At 48.4% G+C, this 19,114-nt stretch overlaps 1 protein-coding gene across 2 annotated transcripts in view; it reads left to right on the top strand.

Moving 5' to 3' along the window:
• Nucleotides 1-4,316: 4,316 nt before the first annotated feature.
• Nucleotides 4,317-19,114, top strand: part of F2 (coagulation factor II, thrombin) — a 21,903-nt gene continuing 7,105 nt past the window's right edge. For both annotated transcript variants that reach the window (XM_008843552.3, XM_029568552.1), the window contains exons 1-12: nt 4,317-4,428; nt 4,790-4,953; nt 5,530-5,554; nt 5,747-5,797; nt 8,053-8,158; nt 8,254-8,390; nt 10,978-11,295; nt 11,540-11,656; nt 11,735-11,861; nt 12,449-12,616; nt 13,046-13,219; nt 13,415-13,596. In XM_008843552.3, coding sequence (XP_008841774.1) covers nt 4,350-4,428; nt 4,790-4,953; nt 5,530-5,554; nt 5,747-5,797; nt 8,053-8,158; nt 8,254-8,390; nt 10,978-11,295; nt 11,540-11,656; nt 11,735-11,861; nt 12,449-12,616; nt 13,046-13,219; nt 13,415-13,596 — 1,648 coding nt within the window. In that variant the 5' untranslated portion in view covers nt 4,317-4,349. The remainder of the gene's footprint in view (nt 4,429-4,789; nt 4,954-5,529; nt 5,555-5,746; nt 5,798-8,052; nt 8,159-8,253; nt 8,391-10,977; nt 11,296-11,539; nt 11,657-11,734; nt 11,862-12,448; nt 12,617-13,045; nt 13,220-13,414; nt 13,597-19,114) is intronic.

Below are 19,114 nucleotides of genomic sequence, written 5' to 3' on the forward strand. Positions count from 1 at the left end.
GACCACTAGGTGAAACCTGGAGTAGGGTTCTGTTACTGACTCCCAGCAGAGCTTAACCTCCCTCCCAGTGAGCAAATCAGTAGTCCCTTCTGTCACCCCACCTGGGTGTTTAGTGCCAGGATGGTCACAGCCATCCTGCTCCCTAAGACAAACACTTCTATTAGGAACCAAGTTGAATAGTTTGAGGGTTGAAAGGGCTTAGCTGACAACCCCTCTGCACACATCTCTGTAGTTAAGGTTTTTTAGTTACTTTTGGCAGGTTTTCCTGTGCTGAAGAACCCCAGACAACTGGGGGAATGGCTAGGATGTGTACCTTTCCATAAACCCAGCACACAGGCCACCCAGCTCAAGGAAGTCATAAGTATTCTGCTGCTGCCACAAAACTACCTGTGGGTTGTTTAAGGTCCACTTACCCTACCTTATGCTAGAGTTAGGCTCCCAATGTCTGCATAGTATTTGGTGGTTCACCTGGACTTGGTGGATGAGTGGTTAAGCAGGAGGTGGGATGTTGAGGCTGTGTGCAGGGTGAGGGGTGAGAACAGAAATAATTCCTCAGAGGTGATCAGGGGAGGCCTCTGGTGAGGTGGGCAGCAGAGACAGTGGGGAAGTGGGCAGAGACCTCTGGGGAATGAGTGAGGCAGAAGAAACGGGACCAAACTCAGCATGGCCAATTAGAGTAAGGAGCTTGCTGGGGCTACAGGGAAACCCTGACTCAAGAAGAAAATGTGAGCAGAAGAACCAAGGAAGAATGGGGAAGGTGAGGACAGAGGCGGCTATGTAGGCTAGTAGAAGGGCTTTGGGTAGATAGGATCTCTGGGAGGCATGTGTGATAGAATTCAAAGACTGAGTAGCTGGGTGTCATAGTGATGGATTCAGGACATTTCTAATTTGGGGCTTTGAGAGCCAAGGACTTTGGGGAGAGTTCAGGGTCATTAGCAAATAGGAGGCCATTGAGGCTATAAGAACAAGAACCAAGGCCAATATAGCTTTGCTGTCTCGGGTCAGAGGGGGGCTCCTCAGGGGAGTGGAGATCAGCATGGAATGGAAGGAAAAAAATGTGTCACTGGAACTAGAATACCACTGAGGGAGAGATGGTCAGCAGTGATGCTGGTAGAGATGAAGAAATGGAGGCCTAGAGACTGCCAGGGTTATGAGGCCCATCAGTAGCTGAGCTAGGTTAAAACCCAAGCTTCTGGTCACATAAATACGTGTGTGTGTGTGTGTGTGTGTGTGTGTATAGGGGGGGTTGGTTTTTTATTTTTCTTTTTGAGACAAAAAAAGGTCTCCCTGTAGCCCCAGCTGGCCTGAAACTCACTATGTAGACCAGGCTGGCCTTGAACTCAGTAATCCACCTGCCTCTGCCTCCCAAGTGCTGGGATTAAGTATGCCACCATGCCGGAATATATATTATAATATATACATATATATTTTTTAAGTGTGTGTGTTGCCTGCATGTATCTATAAGTGCACCCTTATTGTGCAATGCCCACAGAAAATAAAAAGGCATCATAGCCCCTAGAACTGCAGTTATGGACAGCTGTTAGCCTCCATGTGGGTGCTGGGATTCAAACCTGGGTCTTTGGCAAAGTAGCCAGTGGTCTTAACCACTGAACCATCTCTCCAGCCTCAGCTTTATCCACTTTTTTTTACATTATTTTTATGTGTATGAGTGTATTGCCTGCATGTGTGTAAGTGCACCTGTGTCTTGCAATGCCCAAAGAGGTCAGAAGATAGCATCAAATTCCCCTGGAACTGGAGTTATGAATAGTTGTTAGCTGCCATATGGGTGCTGGGAATTGAACCTGGGTCCTCTGCAAGAGCAGCCTCTGCTCTTAACTGCTGAGCCGTGTCTCCAGCCCCTTCTTTATTCACTCATACAGTTCAGGATCTTCTGCCTAGGGAATGGTGCCACCCACAGTAGGTAAATCTTCCCACCTCAAGCTGTGTAAACCTCGTGACCCGAGTTCAGCCCCCCGAACCCATAGTGGAAGGAGAGGATTTACTTCCAAAAGTTATCCTCTGACTTCCATTCATAGCACCACAGCATGTGCATACCTGCACTCACAAACTACAAACAATCAAGAAAACTTTTTTGTTTGCTTTTGTTTTTTGAGATAGGGTCTCTCTTTAGCCCCACGTAGCATTGATCTTACAGATACCCACCTGCCTCTGCCTTTCTAGTGCTGAGATTAAGGTATGTGCTACCATACCTAGCTTAAGAAAAAAATTTCTTAGTTGAAAAAGTTTCCCCAAACTGGAAGTTTGTGCTAATGATCATCAATAGGTGAATGGAAAAATAGGCATAGCAGCACATATCTGTAAGCCCAGAGGCTGCGGCAGGAGGATTAGGTTGGCTTAAGCTATATAGCAATACTTTGTCTCAAAAGACCACCACCACCACTAAAAAGAATGGATAGATAGGGGCTTGAGTAATTGCTCAGCAGTTAAGAACACTGGTTGTTGCAGAAGATCCAGGTTTGAATCCCAGCACCCACATGGCAGCTAACAACTGTCCATAACTCCAGTTCCAGGGGATCCGATAGCCTCTTCTGTCCTCCAAGGGAATTGCACAACACGGGTGCACTTACCTACATGAAGACAATACACACACATAAAAATAATTTTTAGCCGGGTGTGGTGATGCACGCCTTTAATCCCAGCACTTGGGAGGCAGAGGCAGGTGGATCTCTGTGAGTTCGAGGCCAGCCTGCTCTACTTAGTGAGTTCCAGGACAACTGGAGCTACAGGGAGACCCTGCCTCAAAAAGACCAAAAAAAATTTTTTTTTTTTAATTTTTAAAAAAAATGAATAAAATGTGCAGTATTTGTGCAAGGAATCAGAACATTAAAAGAAATGAGCCTCATGTACATACCATGTGTGAATCCATGAAACAGTAAGCTGAACTAGGTAGGCACAAAGATGCTGCTAAGTTCTGTTTATATGAAGTCCAAAGACAGGCAAAACTGATGTGTGCTGGTAGTCATAGATGGTTATCAGAGGACTCTTCAGAAACCTGACATGAAGGGGCCTGTCAGGGCGGGTCACACAGGACTCTGTGAACATTATGTAAGTTAAACCTCATTTTAAGAGGCAGAAACACATAAATTTGGGGCTGGGGGAGCATCAAGATGGCTTAACAAGTCTTTACCTACACCTGCTACCAAACCTAATGACCTGAGTTTGATCCTTGGGATCCACATTCTAGGAGAGGACTGACTCCTGCAAGTTGTCCCCTGACCTCCACATCCATACAATGGCATGTACACATGCACACATAGACACACGTGTGCACAAAGAAAAATATACTTTTAAAAAATTTAAGAGCCATATATGGTTTTTGAAGTTTATAGTAATGTGTGTGTGAAGGTCTATAGGAAGTGGGCCGCTTGGGAATTAAGTGGACTGTGTGAGTCCCAGTCCCGTTTTCTGCCAACCCTTTCTCTTCTGGACTGTACATGCATGGCCCCACACAGCTAGCCCTGATGATAAGCAAGGCCTGTGCTTCCCGGTGTACCTGCTCTTTGTCCTTCTGTCCTGTTTAGACCCAGGACTAATATTTACCTTGCAAACAGGAAATGGGGGAGGGTCAGGAGCTGTATAGAGCCAGAAGCCTCTAGTGGTTGGTCCAGTGCTCACAGGTGGGAGGGAAAGGGCCCTGTCAGGAAGACCCAGAGAGGAGGGCCATCCCCTGTTCTCCAGCAGAAGATGGGAGAAGATAGCTGGAAGCCAAAAGTCTCTGGACCTGGCTCCTCCTCCTAGACAACTACCATTCATAACACCACAGCACCTTGAGAAGGGAAGAAGAAAGGGGACTCACCCTTTAGCTGAGAGGCTGAGGCCAATGTTAGTTGCCTCCATATCTGTGACTTCTTATGCATTGGGATGACACCATGATGAGCCTCACTGGTCCCATGCACAGACCTGATCAGTAAACCTTCTTTCATGTGTATTTATATTCATAATCTCCATTAGTTCTCCCTGATGCACAGATGAGGAAACTGCTATGCAGAGTCACTCCACCACCAGCCACCATCACCCTTGGACTTAGAAGGAGCCTGAGGAAGTCTTGGAACTTTTTTGGCCCACATTCACCCATGTCTCGGGGTGGGAGAGGGTGGGTGATGGTCTGTCTTTTTTATGTGAGTTTTCTCCCTGAGACCATCCATCTTTGCCTGGTCCCAGGAGAACCTGTCTTCCCAGATGGTGGGGGTGGACCCAAGGACTGACTATCCATTTGTCCCCATGGCCCTGACCTGCTGACCTCTTCTTTACCACTGATTTCTTCACATTCGTTCAACATTAACCCAGAGAGTCAGGACAATCCCTCAGATCCCAGGCACTGACACACTATGTCGCTGATCAGAGGCCTGAGGCTACCTGGCTGCCTGGTCCTGGCTACCCTGGTTAGCCTGGTGCACAGCCAGCATGGTAAGGGGCATTTGGAGGCTGGGGCAGGCTGGAAGATGTGGGCTAGGCCTGTGGGTTAGGGTTTCCTGGCTAGACAGAAAATGCAGGGATGGCCCCAACCGGACCTCAGTCAAGCCAGAGTGTCTGGCTCAGGAAAGGAGTCGGGTGCAGGGTTCTTGTCTCTTCCAGAATGGGGAGTGGGCTGGGACAGCCAATGAAGGGCGGGGAGCTGGCAGGCAGCTGTCAGTGGCCTTCTAGGTACTTCCACATCCCAGACACCCCTTCTTGGAAGCCAGCAGGGCAGGCCAGACCTGCTCCCATGCCCCCTTAATGGCCAAGACATCTGGCTCCCTGAGGCGACTGTCCCACACCCCTCCTGCAGTGTTCCTGGCCCCTCAGCAAGCACTGTCACTGCTCCAGCGGGTCCGTCGTGCCAACAGTGGCTTCCTGGAGGAGCTCCGCAAGGGCAACCTGGAACGGGAGTGTGTGGAGGAGCAGTGCAGCTATGAGGAAGCTTTTGAGGCCCTGGAGTCAATCAGCTACACGGTGAGCACTGGCTGATGGGAGCAAGGATGGGGCAGGGCTGGGGTCCCTGGGACCACAGATGACATGAGTGAGAAACATCCTGGCCCTTCCCTGTTGACATCTTCACTTCTGCTCTGAGCCCCATCTCAAGGGGCTGCAAAATGGGCACCCAGAACCTGTCCTGGTGGGGGGCCTATGCCTAGGTCCAGTTCCAGGACCTGGTAAGGCTCAGGACATCAGAAGACCTCTTCAGGCTTCAGCATTCAACTACACTGGGATTGTCTGGGACACCCGGTGGTGGCCAAAGCCTTCCTGCCATTCTGTGCCACCTGTGGGAGGGTCACCCTGGGCCCAGGACCTCCTTCCTTGGGGGCCTGCTTCTCCTACCTACCCCAGCCTTGGGGAGACCCTGCTCAGTCGTGTGTACTGGGAGCGCTCTCCTCAACTACTGTATCCTTCTGGAAGCAAAAATGGGAGACTCAGCTTAATGCCTCCACAGAGCCTTCCCTGGTGAGGTGGTGAGGGCCTACATAACACCGGCTAACTGAGGTAGAATTCCATTCTTCTAGAGTCTCACTCCCAGCCCTTGCTTTTCAGGATGTGTTCTGGGCCAAGTACACAGGTGAGCAGCTGGGAGGGTTTGCCCTGGGAAGGGAGGCTGAGGGACTCTGGCCAGAGAAATGTTCTTGCCCACAAAAGAGCCCCCATTTTCTTTCCTCCCACCCTCCCTCCTGTTCATCACTCCACCAAACTTCTCTTCACTACATCCCATGCCCGCAGCAATCCCAAGGGTGTTTCTTCTGGTCTTTTCCAGCTTGTGATTCAGTGCGGAAAACTCGAGAGATTTTCATGGAATGTCTAGAAGGTGAGGAGCAGACACCAGGCAGGAGAGTATTGATGGGAAACGTGGGAAAAGAGGAGAGTTAGGAATCATGGCCGTGGTGACTGGGTCTAGCACCTGTTACTGCCTCTTTGTTCCCATGGTCACAGATGTGTGTTTGTATGTGGCTTTGTGTCTGGCAGTCAGCAAGATGATTAATGTTGGAGGAACAGGGAATGAATGGATAAATAACTAAGCTTTGGGGCTTCATTCTCATTGCCTGATTGGAGCCTCTGTCCATTCTGGGCCAGAGCTTGATCATGTCAATTCATTCATTCATTCTCCAATTTTATTTTGTTTATCTTGTTTTTCTTTTCTTTTCTTCCTTTTTTTTTTTATTGTTGTATTTTTAAGACAGAGTCTCCCTGTAGCCTCAGCTGGCCTGGAACTTGCTATATAGACCAGGGTGGGCTTGAACTTACTGAGATGCCTCTGCCTCCCAGAGTGCTGGGATGAAAGGCGTGTGCCACCATGCCTGCCTGCTTTGCTTTTTCAAGACAGGGTCTCCTGTAGCCTAAGCTGACCTTGAACTTGATGAGTGCTGAAGGTGACCTTGAACTCCTGATCGTCCTAGTTCTACTTCCTGAGTGCTGGGATTATAGGCTCATGCCACCATGCCTGGCTTTCATGCTCCAAAACTAAACTTTTAGCCATTTCCCATTACCCACAGAAGAAAACAAGCTCTTAACCAGGCAGACTTTGCATGTCTGGCCTCAACTTCCCCTCTAGACCTTCCATTGTATCCAGTGAGGACCCAACCCCTCCTCTGACAGCAAGCCCATCTGTAAACATGCCAAGCTGCCTCAGTCCTTGCCTACATTCTCACTTTCCCCTGGAGCAGCCATCACCACCATAAACCCCTGTCCTTCAAGACAGTTCAAGCACTGCCATCTACTCTGAGCCTTCAGGGAGCAGCCTCCCTCCACAGCCTTCTGAATACATATTTAGTCTGACTGTAGACTCACTACAGACAGGGAACTCCTTAACCATCAGTTCCCTTCTTCTCTTTCTTCTGAAAAATTTTTATTTATCTATCTATGTATGTATGTATTTATTTTTGAAACAGGGCCTCATGTGGCCTATGCTGGCTTTAAATTCCTGATCTTCTTACTTCCACCTCCTGAGTACTGGGATTACAGGCTTGCACCACCGTGCCCAGTTCATAGTTTCTTTTTTCTTTTTTTTTAAATATTTTATTTTATTATTTTTATCTTATGTGTATGAGTGTATTGCCGGCATGTATGCGAGTGCACCCGTTTCATGCAATGCCACGGAGGTCAGAAGAATGCTTCAGATTCCCCTGGAACTGGAGTGAAGGACGGTTCGTAGCCACCATGTGGATGCTGGGAATTGAACCTGGGTCCTCTACAAGAGCAGTCAGTGCTCTTAACTGTTGAGCCATCTCTCCAGCCCCCATAGTTTCTTTTTGTTACTGTTTTTTTGTTGTTTTGAGACAGGGTCTCCCTGTAGCCCCAGCTGGCCTAGAACTCAAACTCTCTATGCAAACCAGGCTGGCCTCAGTCTCACAGAAATCTGCCTGTTTCTGTTTCCTGGAGTGCCAAGATTAAAGGCAGACCCCACCACATCTGGCATTGAATCATTTCTTACTCAACAAATATCGTACTAAGTTCTCAGTATGTGCTGTGTGCCAGATACTGTGTTGGATACTGAGGAAATTTTTTTTTTTTTAAGACAGGCTCTTGCTCTGCAGCTGACTGAGCTGGCCTTGAACTTATAATCCTCTACTTTGGCTTGCAGCATGCAGGTGCTGGGGATTGAAGAGCATGGAATTATCTTGTTTTTAGGAACTCACAAGCTCAAGATAACAAAAATATAAAACATTAAAGGGATTACTGGAAAAGTTCAGTTCCTGATGCCAAGAGCACACAGGAGAAGAGGCAATTGGCTTGTCAGCAGAATCAGAGATGACTTCCCAGAAGTGCTGTTTACCAGGCCTTGTGGGATGCCCCAGTGAACAAACATGAGAGAATTCCAAGCAAAGGAAGCAGCATGTGCAAAGGCCCAGAGGCACGAGACACTAAAGTGCCTGTCACAGGGTTGTCAAGTGGCTGCTACTGAATGAGAGCAGAACTGCTTTAGTTGCAGACAAGCAGCTAGAGACATGAAGGTTATGAATTGTGGAGCAGAGAGAGTTTGGAGGAACAGGATAGACTGTTTTGCTAGCATAGCTGGATTCAAGTCCTTAGGGTCTGATGCAAACTGGGGCTGTGTCTCTGCAGGTCACTGTGCCAAGGATCTGGGTGTGAATTACCGTGGGACTGTGAATGTCACCCGTTCGGGTATTGAGTGCCAGTTATGGAGGAGCCGCTACCCACACAAGCCTGAGTGAGTGATGGGCAGGCTTCTCCATCAGTGGGCCAAGAGGGGGAGCAAGGACATACTGGGGAGGCACAGGTCCCCTGAGCAGTCTCCTCCTTCAGCATCAACTCCACCACCCACCCCGGGGCTGACCTGCAGGAGAATTTCTGCCGCAACCCAGACAGCAGCACCAAAGGACCCTGGTGCTACACCACAGACCCTACCGTGCGAAGAGAGGAATGTAGCATCCCTGTCTGTGGTGAGCTGGGGCGAAGAAGTGTTCCATGGCCAAGGCCCAGGGGTCCTCATAGGGCCTGGTAGTCTCAGATGGACATCAAGATGCTGGTCATCTTCAGAGCTAGGGTTAGGGGTTCTAAACTAAATGGGCCTGTTGGCTAGGGAGGTTGGGAGCCCTGGCCAGGTTCCCTTTTCTCCCTCTCAGTTTTGGCTTCCTTATGCTCTAGGTTGTGGTTCATTTCAAACATACTTTTTGTCCTGCCAAAATACTCTCCTCTAGGAAGCACTCTCTGACTACTTCAGTCACATGACCCTTTCCAAACACCACAGAGCAAGCATCATAAGGCTCTGCCCTGGGAGACTCTGCTGTGATTAGTTCCCATGGTGCATTACTTAGCTGAAGCCACAATAATGCTGCAGAACAAACACCCACCACAGGAAGCACTGATTTCTTAAATCCCAGCGGCTTGGTTAGGGTGGCACTGCTATTCAGCAGCTGGCAGGTGTGTGTGCTTGGGGGGTAGAGGGGTGTTCCATCCACGTTTGCTAGGCTTGGCAGGATGATTCTGCTGTGAACTATGGGTCCAGCTGAACCTGGTTCCCTGATGAGATTGGATCCAGATCTGCCCCACTTATGCTGGGGCTGAGGCTGGCAGACAGCAGTTCCCCAGAGAAGCTTCTCCCGTCCATGGTGATGGCAGAAGCACAGAATAGTGGTCAGTGACATTGCCTTAAGGCCTTCACTGAGAACTAGCAGTTGGTCTGCCCTTGTTCCATTGGCTACAGCAAGTCATATGATCAAGGCCAAAGTCAAGAAATGAAATATTGTCAGCCTCTAAAACCACAGGGCAAAGGATGTGAACACAAGCAGGGTGAAGAGTTCATACCATGGGTTGGGGCTGTAGTTCCATGGGAGAGCATTTGGCTAGGATGCACACGGTCCTAGGTTCACACTCCTTACCTCAAAACCATAATCCCAGCTACTGAGGAGACTGAGGCAGGAGAATCAAGAGTTCAAGGCCTGAGCTGGAGAGATAGCTCAGCAGTTAAAGAATACTTGTCGCTCTTACAGAGCAACGACCTCCTGTAACTCCAGCTCCAGGAAATCTAACCCCTTCTTCTGGCCTCTGAGGGCACACACACACACAAATAAAAATAAAAATAAAAAAATCCTTTTTAAAAGTTCAAGGTTTTCCTGGATGACAGTGAGCTCAAGGCTATCCTTGGCAACTTAGTGAGACCTTATCTCAAAAGAAAAAGAAAAAAGAGGACTGGAAGACATAACTTAGTGGTAGAGCACTTGCCTAGCATGTGTAAGGCTGTTGATTCTAGCCCTTGTCCTCTGTCAGCTATGTTCCACCCTGAGACAGGTCTTAATGCAAATCACCAATGATCTTTTTTTAAAAATATATTTTATTTATTATTTTTATGTGTATGTTTGTATTGCTTGCATGTAGGTAAGTGCACCTGTGTTGTACAATGCCTGAGGAGAAAAGAAGAGGCTGTTGGATCCCCTGGACCTGGAGTTATGGACGGTTGTTAGCTGCCATGTGGGTGCTGGGATTCAAAACTGGGTGTTCTGCAAGAACAGCCAGTGTTCTTAACTAATGAGCCATCTCTCCAGCCCCAAATTACCAATGATCTTAACATCTACCTTTACTGCCCCCACCCCACTAGTGATAAATATGTTGCAAGTATTCTGAAGTTGACCTTCTGTCCACACAGACATCCTCAGTAGACCCCAACAGTCTTTCCTGCAGTACCCTATTAAAGCACACAGTCCTTTAAAAAAGGAAAAAGGCAACACATCAAAAAAAAAAAAAAAAAAAAAAAACCAACCCAAAACAACAAAGCTTCACACAAATTGACTCTAGGCAGTCAATCCCAATGGAGTGCAGATAGTGTAAGAGCCCAGGAGGCCCTGCCTAGTTACCATATGTGGCTTATTATGCCCCAGACACTTATGCTATATACTTTATTTAATCCTCTCAACTACTGCACAAGACAGGCAGGCACAACCCATCTGAGGCTGAGGCTGGGGGTGCTTAAGGTACCTGAAGTCAGGTGGAATTCAGGAAGACAGGGATTCATGCAGCTAAAAAAACTCTCTGGGGACTGGAGAGATGGTTCAGCGGTTAAGAGCACTGACTGCTCTTGTAAAGGACCCGGGTTTGATTCCCAGCACCCACATGGTGGCTATGAACCGTCCTAACTCCAGTTCCAGGGGAATCCGAAGCCCTCTTCTGACCTCCGCGGCATTGCATGACATGGGTGCACTCACATACACACAGGCAATACACTCATACTCATTAAAAAAAAAAAAGCTGTCTCTGGTTAAGAGCACTGGCTGCCCTTGCAGAGGACCTGAGTTAGGTTCCCAGCCACACACCACACACATGGCAGCCAACAACTGTCCTTAACTCTAGTTCCAGGGGATCCCACACCCTCTTCTGGCCTCCACAGGCATTGTATGCACATGGCGCACTTACATACATGCAAAACACTCATACACATTAAAAAAAAAAAAAAAAAGACCGGGATTCACATCCTCTTTGTTGGGGTCTGCATGTGGTCTCCCCAACTCTGGGTTCTGCATCCTTCCCCACCAGGCCAAGAGGGCCGTACCACTGTGGAGATGACGCCCCGCTCAGGAGGTCCCAAGGGGAATCTGTCACCGCCATCAGAGCAGTGCATCCCTGAGCGTGGCAGGCTGTACCAGGGGAGATTGGCGGTGACAATACAAGGCTCCCCATGCCTGCCCTGGGTCAGCGCACCGGCCAAGGCCCTGAGCAAGGACCAAGACTTTAACCCGGAGGTGAAACTCGAGGAAAATTTCTGCCGCAACCCAGACGGGGATGAGGAGGGCGTGTGGTGCTATGTAGCAGGACGGCCTGGAGACTTTGAGTACTGCGACCTCAACTACTGCGGTGAGCAGAGCGGGCAGAGCAGGGGGCCGGGGTAGAGGACATGAGTGGGTTCATTACAGCCTTACAGAAACCTGGCTGGGGTAGGTCCTGTTCCCATTTTACAGACGAGTAAATCGAGGCCTGAGAGGTTATTGTCTGATGACTGAAGTGCTCTTGGGCTCTTTACCTCGGCATCAAACCCCGAGGTCTGCGGGGTTTGGGAAGGTCTAAGGTTCCAGCCCCAGCCAGTGCCTGGTCCTTACAGAAGAAGCGGTGGGAGAAGAGCTGGGCCAGGATGGGGAAGAGACCATCGGAGGGCGTACCACTGTCGAGGAGTTCCAGGCCTTCTTCGACGAGAAGACCTTTGGCTCCGGGGAGGCAGGTGAGCATCCGCGGGCGTCTGCCGGGCGCCGGGGTTGGCGGCGGGGATCGGCCCCTCACCGCTGGGCTTGCTCTGCAGACTGTGGCCTGCGGCCATTGTTCGAGAAGAAGTTATTGACGGACAAAACGGAAAAGGAACTTCTAGACTCTTACATCGACGGGCGCATCGTGGAGGGCTGGGACGCGGAGATCGGCATCGCCCCCTGGTGCGTCCCAGAGTTCTCTACAAGGCCAGGGAGGCCTGCCCCACCTCCAGGCCCCGTAGGACCTCAGCAGCCACAGGCTCTAGCTCCACGATGACACTAGCCTAACCCTACCTCTGATTATTCTGAAAGCCACCTTGGCAGACTGGCCCCATCATGTCTTCTAAGCAGATGGTGGAGCTGAGGCCCAGCAAGCTTAAGTGACCCACCCCAGGCACCTTGCTAAGCTGTGCTAACCTATGTGAGGTTTGCACTGGAAGAGGCTGGAGAAGGATGCAAAAAGCAGGTGACCTATGGGGCTTCCTTTCCTCCCACAGCCAAGTCGGTCTGGGATCTGAGCTCAGGAGGTAGCCCTGTCCCACTAGCTTTTTTTCTTTTCAACCAGGGTCTCATGTAGCCCAGGTTGGCCTGGAGCTCACCTTATAGCAGAGGCTGACCTTTAACTTCTGATCTTCCTTGCCTCTACCTCTGAAGTGCTGGGATCACAGACTTAGTGCCATCATGCTAGGCCCTAGTAGCTCTGAATCTCTAGTTTAGAGATGGTGAAGGGCCATACCCCAGCTCCTAATGCCTCTTGCTCACCTTCTTAGGCAGGTGATGCTCTTCCGGAAGAGTCCTCAAGAGCTGCTATGTGGGGCCAGCCTCATCAGTGACCGCTGGGTCCTCACAGCTGCCCACTGCCTTCTGTACCCACCCTGGGACAAAAACTTCACTGAGAATGACCTTTTGGTGCGCATTGGCAAGCACTCCCGCACCAGGTATGAGCTGGCAGCCCATGGTGACTAGTCAACTGAGATCTGAGTGCTCCAGAGTGGCTATGAGGGGCTCTGGTGACTCTGAGGCACGTAGGCTGTGTCTACATCTCTCACAACATGCCCTCTCAGCAACCCCACTGGGAAAGTGGCCTATTCCAGACACCATGGTCCAGGTGGAGTCTCTTTAAATTGTGCCTTTTTGAACAGTATGTGTGTGACTTGTCCCCACACCTGTGTGCTAGCCTGTGAGTCCCAAGCCCTGTGTGGCTGTAGGGCAGGGATTAAGCTGCCAGAGAGCTGCCAAGGAAGGTCTGGTGGCTCAGTGGTCATCCTGTCTCCCAGACTCTGAGGGCAGACTGGTCTTCCTCACTAAGCCAGGTGATTTCTCTGATGGGCCTATAGGTCCTAACTTCTCTGTTGGGGTCTGCACAGGTATGAGAAGAACATTGAAAAGATCTCCATGCTGGACAAGATCTTCATCCACCCCAGATACAACTGGCGGGAGAACCTGGACCGGGATATCGCCCTGCTGAAGCTTAAGAAACCGGTCATCTTCAGTGACTACATTCACCCAGTGTGTCTGCCGGACAAGCAGACAGCAGCCAGGTCAGCACTGGGTCTCGGCTCTGGACTGAGCCTGGCTTTGTTTTGGGGGGGCTTGGCAAGCATCAGTTTCATGGTGTGAACTCAAAAGTCCTTCTCTGCACAAGTGTTTTAGATGTTGGTCTCTGGGTGCTAATGCCAAGAAGCTCCTGGATGCTGTTGGGACAATTCTCATTAGATCCTTCTTTTTCCCCAAAGTTTGCTTCAGGCTGGGTATAAAGGACGGGTGACAGGATGGGGCAACCTGCGGGAGACATGGACAACCAGTGTCACCGAGGTGCAGCCCAGCGTCCTGCAGGTGGTGAATCTGCCCATTGTGGAGCGGCTGGTGTGCAAGGCCTCCACCCGGATCCGCATCACTGACAACATGTTCTGTGCTGGTAAATCTGCATGTCTTGGGACTGGGGTTGGCAGGCATGGGACATGATACAGGTACACACCTGGACTCTTGGCACTTACAAGTCAGATGACTTCTGCAAGTGGCTGAACCCCTGAAGATGTTTCCATGCTGTGAGGTTGTGTGAAGGCTAAAGCACCAGCTCTGGGCCTGAGGCCACTAATTCCTGTTCAATAGATCTGAGCTCAGCAGAGGTCCTGCTGTGAGGTTGTGTGAAGGCTAAAGCACCAGCTCTGGGCCTGAGGCCACTAATTCCTGTTCAATAGATCTGAGCTCAGCAGAGGTCCTGGGTGCCAAAAGGCTTTCATTCAATCATTCAGCAAATGTTTACTGAGTGCCTACTATGTTCCAGCCCACATTTGAGGGTACACAACAGGTACCCAAATAGGTGGTCTTGAGGGAGCTGGCTTCCTGGAAGGGGAAATACCAATAAACAGATCTAGAGCATCAATTCTTGATAACTGCTCCGGAAACAAAAGGAACAGAGTAAGGGAAACAGCAAGGGACAAAAGTGACTTAATACAGTGTTGGAGACGGGGAGAAGGTGATGGCTAGCAGGGACTGGAAGAAGAGAAGGAGTGAGCAAGTCACAGAAAGGGGAAGTGTCTCTAGGTTGTGTGGATAGCAGGTGCAAAGGGTCTGTGTTGAGAACATGCCTGGTAGGTCTGGCAGCAGCAAGGAGGCCTGTAGGGTTGGATCCAGCAATACCACAGGGGGATGAGGTGAGAGGAGAACCAGGTGTGGTGGTGCACAGCCACCCTGAGGCTAGCCTGGACTACCTGAGACCATCTTTTTTTTTTTTTTTTTTGGTCTTTTTGAGACAGGGTCTCCCTGTAGCCCCAGCTGTCCCGGAACTCACTATGTAGACCAGGCTGGCCTTGAACTCACAGAGATCTGCCTGCCTCTGCCTCCCAAGTGCTGGGATTAAAGGTGTGCGCCACCACGCCCGGCTGGACCATCTTTTTAAAAAAGTAGACAAATAATAGCTTATTGGGATATTTACTGGGATTATATTATGCTTAAAAATTAATTTAGTGAGGACTAATATCTTTTTGATGTTGATTACTTCCATTCAAAATAAGGACCAAGTCTGGGCATGGTGGTGCATGCCTTTAATCCCAGCCCTCTGGAGGCAGAAGCACAGGCAGGAGGGTCTCTGTGAGATAAAGCCAGTCTGGTCTACCTAGTGAGTTCCAGGGGCCACAGGGAGACCCTGTCTCAAAAAAAAAAAAAGGCGGGGGGATAGTGTTTGTTCACCTTTTGCACCTCGAAAAAAAGTCTTCCCATTTCTTTATATCTACCATGGCATCTTTCTGGAGTGCTGCAATTTATTTTATGATTTTTTTCTCTGTGGCACCTTATTTTATGTATTTATGTTTCCTCCCTTATTTTTCTTAAGTTAGTAAATAGTTTGCTAGTTTTAAAAAAACAAATGCTATCCAAGATTTTGACTTGTCAGATAATTAGACCTCCACATTTTTCTGTCCTGCAACATTACTTTTTGCTTTTATCTTTTATATGTGTGTGTGTGTGTGTGTGTACATGGTATGTGGGTTTTATTTCATGCTTGCATGACAGTGATTTTACTGACTGAACTGCCTTTTTTTTTTTTTTTTTTTTTTTTGGTCGTTTTTGAGACTGGGTCTCCCGATAACCCCAGCTGACCTGGAACTCACTATGTAGATCAGGCTAGCCTTGCTTGGCTGAACTGTTTTTTATAAGAAGTTTTATTCTGGTTTACTTTGCTGTTCTCTTCTGGCTTTTTGAGCTGACAGGTTTTTTTTTTCATATTTATTAAATAGAGCTTTGTATCAGGTCAACTGGGGCTACATAGTGAGAACTAGTCTCAACAAAATGAAATAAAACAAAGCCAAACCTCAAACAAAACAGAGGACTGGAGTTCAGTTCCCAGCACCCACAGAGCAGCTCTTAACTGCCTGTAATGCCAACTCCATTCAACTGACACTCTTCTGGTGTCTATGGGCAACCAGAAGCAAGTACATGTATACATACAATAAAAATAAAATAAAAAAATCTTAAGCTGGGTATGGTGGCATGTGCTTTAATCCCAGCACTCAGTAGAGGCAGGAGGATCTATGAGAGTTTGAGGCCAACCTGGTCTACATAGTAAGTTCCAGGCCAGCTGGGGATTCATAGTGAGACTTTGTCTGACAAAAACCTTAAAAAAAGTTTCTCTAGCCGGGCGTGGTGGCGCATGTCTTTAATCCCAGCACTCAGGAGGCAAAGGCAGGCAGATCTCTGTGAGTTCAAGGCCAGCCTGGTCTACATAGTGAGTTCCAGGACAGCTGAGAGGCTACAGGGAGACCCTGTCTCAAAAAGACCGCCCCCCCCAAAAAAGATTTTCTTTCGTTGAGACAGGGTCTTGCTGTGTAGTTCTGGGACTCATTACATAAACCAGGCTAGCCTCAAATATGTGATCCTCCTGCCTCTGTCTCCTGAGTGGTAGGATTATAGGTGTTTACCACCATGCATGGCTCCTAGTTGTTTAATAAATGTCTTTTTATTTTTTATTTTTCTGAGATAGGGCTTTACTTCATAGCATAGGCTGGCCTCCTATTCACAGTGCTCCTGCCTCAACCTCTGAAGTGCTGGATTATAGGTGTGCAGCACTATATTCAGCTTACCTTTTCTTTTAAGACTTTTATTATTACTACTGAACCCATGACCTTGAGCCAGGCAAGCGCTCTACCACTGAACTATATCTCCACCTCAGCTAATGATAGTTTTATTCTTTTTTAACTTTTAATTTTTTATGTGTTTGCGTGTCTTGCCTGCATGTAGGTAAGTGCACCCATGTCGTGCAATGCCCGAGGAAGTCAGAAGAGGCTGTTGGATCCCCTGGGACTGGAGTTAGGGACAGTTGTTAGCTGCCATGTGGGTGCTTGGATTCGAACGTGGGTCTTCTGCAAAAACAGCCAATGTTCTTAACCACTGAGCCATCTCTCCAGCCCCAGTTTTATTGTATTTTATTTTATTTATTTTATTTTTGTCTTTTTGATACAGGGTCTCCCTATAGCCCCAGCTGTCCTGGAACTCACTATGTAGACCAGGCTGGCCTTGAACTCACAGAGATCTGCCTGCCTCTACCTCCAAAGTGCTAGGATTAAAGGTGTGCGCCACCATGCCTGGCATAGTTTTAAAATTTGGATATTTAAGGGTCCCTTTGTGTTTTGCTAGGTTAACAACTGTGAGCGTTGCTGCATTCTGATGAATATTCTAATATTTTTACTTTTTGGAATTGATTTATGCACACCTTTAATCCCAGCACTCAGGAGAGGCAGGTGGATCTTTGAATTTGAGGCCAGCCTGGTCGACATTGTGAGAAGTTCCGAGCCAGCCAGGGCTACACAGTGAAACCCTATCTAAAAAACAGCAGCAGCAACAACAACAACAACCAAACCAACAAAAAATCCAACTCCCTGTAGTCACCATGCCCATATAGCAAGTGCTCTTATAGGGGCCAAGCCATCTCTCCAATCTGCCCTTATTACTATTAGGTCATTTATATCCTTATTTAAGTTCATTTTGTTGGACCCCCGGTCTGGGGTACCCAACGTCCACAGAAGGTCACACCCCAGTAACTCAGTCCTCAGACCAGGAGATGCAACAAGCAAGAGGATTTAATCGTTTGTGCAGACGAGGCTTCTGCCTCACTCAGAGAGAGAGAGAGAACAGCAGCCCCAAACTCAGCTTACAGGCAATTTTTAAAGGCAAAAACCACAAACCACAACCGGCAGCAGTGGGAAGGGGACCAGCAGCAACCGGCAGCAGTGGGAGGGGGCTGGCAGCAACCGGTAGCAGTGGGAGGGGGCCGGCAGCAGTAAGAGAGGGGAAGTTTCGGGTGATGTCCGGCTTGTGTACGGAGCATGAAAAGATCAGCTCTTTCTCAGCAGTTAGAATTTTACATCTTCCTTCCTTGTACAGTTTCCCAGAATATTCTTCTTTGGTCTGGGGGACTGGGTTTGAATCCATTTTAGCCTGGGAGGGCTTTAGTTTGATTCCATCATTCCCCCCTTTTCTATGGCAATATTTTAATCATAAAATCTATGGATTTTCTGGAAGCATCATAGCAGCAAGGTCAGTGAGTACCAATGTGATGATGGCAACAAGGAGGATCAAGGCTACAGAGAGGAGGATGATAGCAACTAATTCCCAGTTGAAGTGGTTCATGTGTTCAGGACTTTGAGGGTTGTGGGCATAGTCAAGAGAACTGTGTAGGGTCCTTTTCATCGTGGTTCAAGAGTGTTGTTTTTAAGCTGGGGTTATCAAAAAAAAAGGGCAAGGGGGACAAAGTTACATTGAGAACAGGAAGTGGTCCTCTAAAAAGAATTTTGTAGAGGGTTAGACCGTGTATAGCAGGAGTATTTCTAGCTTGAAATAGAGCTAGAGGTAGGAGCTGCACCCAGTCTTTAGTGCCAGTCTCTAAAGCTAATTTGGTTAAGGTCTTTTTAATAGTTCTATTTATTTTCTCTGTCTGTCCTGAACTTTGGGGTCTGTAAGCACAATGTAATTTTTAATTAATCCCCAGTGCTTTGGCCATTCCCTGACTTACCTGGGAGACGAAGGCTGGGCCATTATCAGACCCAATTACCTTAGGCAGTCCAAATGGAGGGAAAATGTTTTCGATCAGTTTCTTCACCACCGTCTGGGTTGTTTCCTTCCTGGTGGGGAAAGCTTCAACCTACCCTGAGAAAGTGTCTATGAACACTAAAAGATATTTATAACCATATTTTCTTGGGAGGACCTCGGTAAAATCTACTTCCCAGTTAGTTCCTGGTCGTGTCTCTTTTTTTCTCTCACCAGATGGGACCTTTGATCTGGTAGCATTCACTAGGGAACATGAGACACAATCTCCCACTACCTTCTGGACCAGTTGGTTGAGGTCTGGGAAATAATAGATTTGTTCTTCTCTTTCTAGTAGTGTCTTTAGTTTCTTGTGTCCTAAATGTGTCCACTGGTGGAGTTGGGAGATTAACTTAAGGGCCTCCTTTCGGGGCAGTATGATTCGATCCTGGTATTTCCATATTTTAGATTCTGGGTCCAAAGTAGCATTGAGCTTCCGAACGAGCTCCAGATCTTGTTCAGTATAAGTGAAAAGAGCATCTTCCTCCTTTGTTTGTGCCTCAATTTCAGCCTCAAGGTCTGAATGGGTGTAGAAAATACAAGTGCCTGGTAATGGGTCACTCTGGCATTTGACAACCATCTGTCAGGAGGCTGTCTAATGATAGACTCCACTGCATGTGGTGTTATAACAGTCAGGGGCTGACCCATAGTGAGTTTATCTGAATCTTTTACCAGGGATGCTATTGCCGCCATGATTCTCAAGCATGGGGGCCAGCCTGCAGCCTGCGTGTCCAGTCTCTTTGAGAGATAAGCCACTGGCCTTTTCCAGGGTCCCAGAGTCTGAGTAAGGACTCCTTTTGCCATCCCATTATTTTCATCTATATATAGGATGAAAGGTTTTGTCAGATGTCAGATCT

The sequence above is a fragment of the Nannospalax galili genome, unplaced genomic scaffold (genome assembly GCF_000622305.1).
Source record: "Nannospalax galili isolate Female #2095 unplaced genomic scaffold, S.galili_v1.0 scaffold1200, whole genome shotgun sequence".
NCBI classification, from domain to species: Eukaryota; Metazoa; Chordata; class Mammalia; order Rodentia; family Spalacidae; genus Nannospalax; species Nannospalax galili.